Source organism: Oratosquilla oratoria, chromosome 38, assembly GCF_046742065.1.
Source record: "Oratosquilla oratoria isolate Oo_2021 chromosome 38, ASM4674206v1, whole genome shotgun sequence".
NCBI lineage: Eukaryota > Metazoa > Arthropoda > Malacostraca > Stomatopoda > Squillidae > Oratosquilla > Oratosquilla oratoria.
This window is the reverse complement of record NC_134814.1, coordinates 7,745,229-7,752,599: the sequence shown is the minus strand read 5'-3', so window position 1 is coordinate 7,752,599 and position 7,371 is coordinate 7,745,229. Positions and strand designations below refer to the sequence as shown.

At 37.8% G+C, this 7,371-nt stretch overlaps 1 protein-coding gene across 9 annotated transcripts in view; it reads left to right on the top strand.

Annotated features, from left to right (window-relative positions):
• The first annotated feature begins 1,264 nt into the window (after positions 1-1,264).
• Positions 1,265-7,371, top strand: part of Psi (P-element somatic inhibitor) — a 108,619-nt gene continuing 102,512 nt past the window's right edge. For 5 of the 9 annotated variants that reach the window (XM_076175998.1, XM_076176003.1, XM_076176002.1 and 2 more), the window contains exon 1: positions 2,392-2,510. In XM_076175998.1, coding sequence (XP_076032113.1) covers positions 2,427-2,510 — 84 coding nt within the window. In that variant the 5' untranslated portion in view covers positions 2,392-2,426. Of the gene's footprint in view, positions 1,283-2,391; positions 2,511-7,371 lie in introns of those variants that run through there. The other 4 variants (XM_076175997.1, XM_076176004.1, XM_076175999.1 and 1 more) reach the window with 2 other exon arrangements.

The window sequence follows — 7,371 nt, the reverse complement described above, 5'->3', positions numbered from 1 at the left end:
TTGAACTCAGTCTCGTTGTCAGAAATCAGAGTTTTGGGTGTAGTGAAGGGTCATATGGGTTTGTCAATAAGGATCTTTACCACGTGTTATGCTGTATTGTCTAGTAGGGGGGAAGAATACAAAATCGTGAAAATGGTCGACACAAAGAAGTATTGGTTTCCGCTGTGTGTAAGTGGTAACTTAAGGAGATCAACAGCTACTGTGTCGAATGTTTTACAATGGGTAGGATAAGTTAAAATTGGAACAGGACCGCTGATATGACCTTTGTGAGTCGCACAAGAGTGATATGCATCAATGTGGGAGCGTAAATCCTTACTCATGGTTAACCAGAAATGGTGCAATCTAGCTTGTGTAACGCATATCTCCTTGCCAGGATGTGCGACAATGGAGGGATTGTGTGGGAGTTTCAGAACTTCCGGAATGAGGTCCGTAGGTACTTTACGAACCGAAACACTTCCTCCGAAGCAACAAAACTACATTCTGGTGGCAGCTGTTGGATCTGATACAACACCTCTACATTCTTGCGACAGCGGATACAGATTCGAACTTCAACAATACATTCCTCCGAAGCAACAATTCTACAATATATATATATATATATATATATATATATATATATATGTTTAAAATCATAAAGCATATGAAGTGCAATAACTAAATGTATAGGTTATTGTAACTTTGCATATAATCTCACGATATTATGATTTGAAATATAGACCTTCCTGCTATAAAATTCTGGAAACTGAGTGAAAACCATTTGTACAGTGTAGATGGCAGTTTAATGCCAAGCGATTTCATTTAGCCCATCCCACAGCCGAATCAAATTGTTAGGTTACATGGAGCAAAATTTCATGAGATGTAGTAATACATTATAACAAAAATATGTATTTGAAAAAGCCCCTTGTAAGTTGGCATATTTTTTATATTGAAAGCACAGTGATGCCAGATGGAGCAGTTGGTATGTCTGGCTTACCGTTTATCTCCACTATTTCCTAATAGCGTTTTTTTTTTGCGCAATCTCATTACTTGCTTACCGTATTCTTACGTAGTTAGCGTGGTTATACCAATACATATGCCCTAAGTATTGTGCGAATGCTTAATTATGTATTAAATAGCATTAATTACATTGATCCATCCAATCGTCCAACGCCATAGACTGAACTCCTAGGAATACCGGATGCGACTCGAGTTGATAACGGCCAGAGGGGACTAGATACTGGTTCTGCTCCAGGATGACTTACCTGAATAGTTGGCCTGAACTGAGAAAACGAACTTGACTTCTGTAAGACACCAACTCAATACTGTTCTATAATATCTGACTATTTTTCACAATATGTTAAATGTGTTGTTCGATGTGTATAAGTGCAATAGAACTCTGTGAAGTATTTTTCAACGTTTCATTGTTAATGTGTTTTTCATTGAAATTTATAGAAAAATTATTTGAAGTGTTTAAGTTACGGCATTGGTCTTCAGATATTCATATAAGCGATGTTTATGGTAGATTATTAACAAATTTAATTATTTTGAAGGTCATCTTCCTTGGTGTGTTTGTACGAATAATGTCCGGCCGGACCACACAATACGTCACTTTTAAGTGTTAAATATGTTTCTTTTACAAATTGACCATTATTGTATACACTACTTTCCCGGTTTTATTTTTTCGGTATGTATATATTCGTTAGAAAAATAACTGAGTGACTGTAATATTTTTTAATTAGTCGTGGTCGAAATTATTGATAAATAACTTCTCAATGTTCTTATCAGTTCATTGACACTTGTTCTACATGTACATTGAATCAAAAATGAAAATGCTCTCGAGGAACAATACAGTATATGTTAAAATGTCAATAACAATATGATGTATTCAGGTTCAACTCTAATTCAAAATATGGATACTTAATCATATGTGATTATTTTAGAGTGAATTTTGTTGAATATTGAATATTTTGAATTTATAGAATTATTAATTGAAGTAGCTTTTTGAATCCAAAAACAATAAAAAATTAAACTGAGTGATTGCATATTTGGCACCGAAATACCGGTTTCAATAAATATATGATTCTCGCTTCTCTACATACAATCTAAGAAATGTTTTAGGTTTTGTAAATTGCCTGCTAGCTACAGCTCATTCAATTAAACTTTTTAAGTCGCCATTGTCAATAAAAGAGACATATTACGAATTGCATAGTCAATCTTTCACTTATTCATTTTCTATTGTGATAATACTGGAACGGGTAATTTTCAACGTTTTTCATATTTGAACCGGATATTCTAAATAAAAACAATGTGAGAAGTCAAATAATAATATACACTTTTCAGAATTTTTTCCGACTCGTATACATTGTTTTTCAAATATTCAAGATGAAACCTTTCTTTGCCGTCCTTTCCGACATACAGTCTTGAGTTAGAGGTACGCGCCGTCGTCCATGATGGCTGCTGCGGCAGGGCCTAATAGTAGTAATTTCGCTCAAAGTTCTGCTTTTGCTGACGCCGTACAACGTGCGAGACAAGTAAGTACTAATTATTCTATGAAACGATTTATTTGGAATTAAATTTGTTCAGGGGAGAATGGTTTATGTCGACTTAGACAATGGGAAAGCCGTGTTGATCTCCATAGGAAGACGCTGCCCTCGAGGTCGACTTTAGAGCGCATCGATTTTTTTTTGTGCATTGTCGAAACCATGAGGTTTATTGGCAGTTCAATTGGTCCTACTAGGTCTTGTACCATGTAGAATGGGTTTAGTGTTCCTTAGTGCCCAAAATAAGGTATTACTGTAAAAGATGCCGCGAATGGTAATGAAATGGCGGAGGGTTGTGACGTCACTAGGTATAAACAATCTTGTATAGCTCACTGCTGCTTTGTACTACTACCGTTGATGTCCAGTCACACTATTCATGCTTGAGCCTTACAGTTTTCATTGTAAAGCTGTTAAGGAAAGGTCTATATGTCTGGTGGAATGAAAGGAGACCATGGTCAGCTTGGTGGTGGTTGTGGCCAAGGTGGCGGGTGTTGCGTATGGCGGTGGGAAATGCTGTCGGCGTCACGCTTGTAGTAAACTTTCCATGAAATTAATTTCTTGATCATAGTCCTAGCTGTTTACGAATGCGATAATGTCTGGTTAATGCATGAATTTACTAGGTTTGAGTATATGTGGGGATGGGGTCTGTTTGGCGATGATAAGGAACCTCAGAATAGTTGCTATATTTACTGAAATTCGTATTCCGTTGGGGCATACCGGTTCGCTAACGTCTTCAGCACAGTGGCTGTACTTAACGTAAATGAGATACTGCTTTGTAGTTTGATAATGTTTCTCAGGCTGCTGCGAAGTTCCCAGTAATCAATCTTGGATAATTCATTCTTGTGCACCATTCACTTTTGTGCCAATTTTCAGTACTCCTAGGGTCTGAATGAGGCTTCTCTTTTGCTGTTCTTATTTTGGAAAAAATTCAAAATCTTGCCACATATTCAACACATTGTCTGATAGCTCTTTAACCTATCCTAACAATTCCATAGAAATAATAGATCTTAGCTAAAAAAAAAAAAAAAAAAAAAAATGCATGTTACTGGGATACAAATTTTGTTTCGTGGTTCCAGTGTGGTGTAAAGTGCCTCCAGCAAATGAGAACAGTTGCAATGGATTGAATAGGTGTCCCAAAGCCCAAACAAAATTAAGACCTGAGATATAGAAGGGCAATAGAAATAAATTAAAACGTCCCTTTTTGAGATGCGTTCTGGAACTGGAAAGTGTGGAAGATTTGTACTGCATGGAAATAGTGAAACCGAGATCAAAACGCCAATAAGAAGGCCTTATTAAAATATTGGTGTCCTTGAAGGGCAGGAACTAAGCCCCAACAGTAAGGAAGTAACAAAGTCGCCTCAAGCCGAAATGTTTGTAAAATAATTCTGGGGAGGATTTACCTACAGGTCTTGCACCAAAAATGTATGGTTCCGGTAACCAGCAATAGCTGCTGGATTGACTGCTGGTCATTTTGAGTGAGCCTCATTTACTAACTCACCATGTAGAATACTGCTTCTGTTTTTAGGTTTGGAGTAGGTATAGCTATGTTGAAGTAGGAATGATAAATGAACACCGAATTAGATCATGAGTTGGTGTTGAGTAAACTATGTGCCCATTCAAACTGTTGCTTGCTTAAATTTACCAACTCGCAAGTGGATTGACTCTGAAGTCCTATTGTGTGTGTGGGGTTTAGTCAGGTGTGGCCAGAATGCAGCTATGTTAATGTCTTCCATGTCGTGATGGATTTCTCAGTTGGGCTTAGTCAGGGATTTAGGTAGAGTATTTTTGGAGAATTGATATTGGTGGTTGTTTCATGATCTGAGTAATTCACCACTTTTTGGATCACCTATTGGACAGTTCTTTGGCATCCATTACCCTCATGGTTGAGAGATCGCATCTTGTACGTGGTGGGCCAGTCTATTGGTAAAGCTGTGATCTAATGCATGCACACTCAAGCTTATTTCAGCTTGGGGCAGGGCTTGATTTCAGATTGCTGAAAGCATGGTACCACTGTTGAGCAGGTGTGTTTTTAGTATGGATGTGTTGCATGGTTCAGGAGGTAGAAGTTTAGTGTGCTGCTGGTGTAGCTTTAAATGTTGGTTGTGTTTGTTACATGGTTGAAGGGTTCTGTAGAACTGCATGGCCATCATTTTCAAATAATGCTTCATGGGGAGTATTTTGGTTTCTGAGTGTATGTACTCTGAGTATCTTTAGTTTTGTTTAGTGTAGTTTTGTAGGGGTATTTGTTTTTGTGATTTCAAGTAATGGGTACTGACTACTGTGGGTCTTTTGCAAGAAACAAGTGATTTTTTTTTTTTTTTTTTTTTTTTTTTTTTCTTGTGGCATTTTCTGTTGGTCAGATCTTTGTATGATTGGTGTCTGATGTGTGGGCAGAAATTTGTACTCTTCAAGGATGAGACCTAGAACTATAGGAATTTTGTACTATGGAAGAAATGGCCATTCAGTTTTGTTGTTGGGTGTTTGTCCAATGGGCCTTGTGGTGTTATTTCTGAACGGAAGCTGCCATTCTGTTTTGACTGCCGGTGTTTCTTGTTCTGCTATCTCTTTTGCAGTTGTATTAGCTTTGCTATTATTGTTGGGTTATGTGACATCTCCACTATTGACAACCCACAACCCTCAATGGAGGAAATGAAGGGCACACCCACAGAATTCATGACTGGGGCAAATTGACTGAATCTATTGGGAGTTTGGAGTAGGATGTGTGGCTGAATTAGAAATTGCTCAGGGCATGGGGACTAGCACCAGTATACAAGTAAAGCTGTGTGTTCCCTGGTGTATGCTCCGTTTTGATATTGATGTGACCGATAACATTGGGAAGCATGACAGAATCAGGATTCTGGAAAAGGGGGCTCACAAAATTCCCATCTTTAAGATCAATTTACATAGAAACATGTCATCATATAGATATATCTCCCTGCTACCCACTATATCCAAACACTGCCACCCCCTCCCCCCTCCTCAATGAATCTATCAATGTTGCCCTTGGTATCTTGCAGGAGGCCTATAGCCTTCAATTAACCAGCAACACCTACCTCCCCAAATCAAAATTGATTAAATAGGGTCAACCTGCCACCCCCACTACTCAGTGTTGCTTGTTAAGTACTAGAGAGATTTGTGGGAAAATCCTGTTCCTGCTATGGTGTTCCTCAGGGAGATGGGACTGCCCTACCAGTCTAGGGAAGGATGAGAAGAAGCAAAAGAAAAATACAGCATTTGATAGTCCCTATATTCATATGAGTGTGTGGATATACCTTTTAAACACTCCCCATATAAGGGGTAACTGAGACAAAGCACTGTCTTGACCCATCAGGTCATCCCATCTCTTAGCTTGCTGTTAAAGTCAGGCAGTGAAGCAAGACAGAACCTCTGCACTAGGGCCTGCTATCTGAAATTTGTTTAGCCCTCAATTGCTTCATTACAGTCGCCCTCACCTTTGTCCACTTGAATTATGCAAGAATATATATACATACGTGCACATACACACTGTAGTTAACCATTTCAGTATGACTGAAATTCAAGTGCAGCATTGGCTGCCATATGTAATTTGCATCACACTACTCTCATAGAATATAAAGGCACTGCTGCATTACTTGTTGTCTTTTACTGAGTAATAATAAACACAGAAAATGTGGTCAAAGTTCGCAGGATCCAGGGTTAACTCAAGTACAACTACCAAAAAAAAGTTAAATCACGATGCAGGCACTGGCATCCTTGCATACCCACTAACGCCTCATGATGCCTACAGAAGTGGTTAAGAGGATATACTACTGTAACAGAAGAGATGTCTTGATTAGGGATGTGCGGGCTTTCAGGTCCCAGAAAGAAATAGAGATAGACTCTTAAGTTTATCCCAAGCTGGACCAATATAAAAAAAAAATTGAAGTCTACTGATGATGATTGGAAAATAAGGATATGGACAAAGTCGGAACTATAATTGAATTGGAGTAAGGTATGGTAAATCAGAGAGTAGGAGACAGAACCCTGTTGTTCCTTTCTTGTATACCACAATTGGGTAAAAACACATACACACATATATGCAGAAAAACCACTAGGAAAATAACAAATGAGACAGTGCTTTTGTCTATTTGTCTGAATAGACGAAAGCACTCTTCTGTCATTTTCCCTTTTTTTTTTTATCATACTAGAATAACACATTCAAGTGATTTCTTTTGCATATATATATATATATATATATATATATATATATATATATATATGCGAGCCATTTGGAGTCCACTGGTTAGCAAAGGCCTCTTTGAACAGTGGTCATATGAATGCCAGCTGCCTCAATAATATACTGAGAAAACTTGTGCCTCAATAATATACTGAGAAAACTTGTGCTTCACATCTTGTGGCATCCGGTGATCACATGTTCCATGGCCTATTCTTTGTGGCTGATACCTGCCCAATTTTCCCTCTGCTATTTCAAGCATTAATCTCCACATCCGTGCTCCTTGGCTCATCTCCACATCCGTGCTCATTGTTTTTTTCAACTTGAAGCATCGTCTGTTAATTATGGCTGGCAATTTTTATAGGTGGTAATTTTGCATTTCGGACAGGGGAGAGCTTTTCAAGTGTTTATATGATTTTCGTTATTCTGTCTGTTTTGGCATGACCGAAATACCCTTCAGCCTAGACTTAATTAATTATAATTGTATTATGTTGAAATTTAATGAAACATTACTGTAGTTCCCTTATTATCAAAACTACTTTGAGACTTGGTTTGCTGAGATTGCAAGTCTTCAGAAGTTTTTAAAATTAAAATGTCACATCCAAAATGGTTAAGATAGAAAAAATAGTACATGGGTTTTGCCATTTTTCTTTATATGTT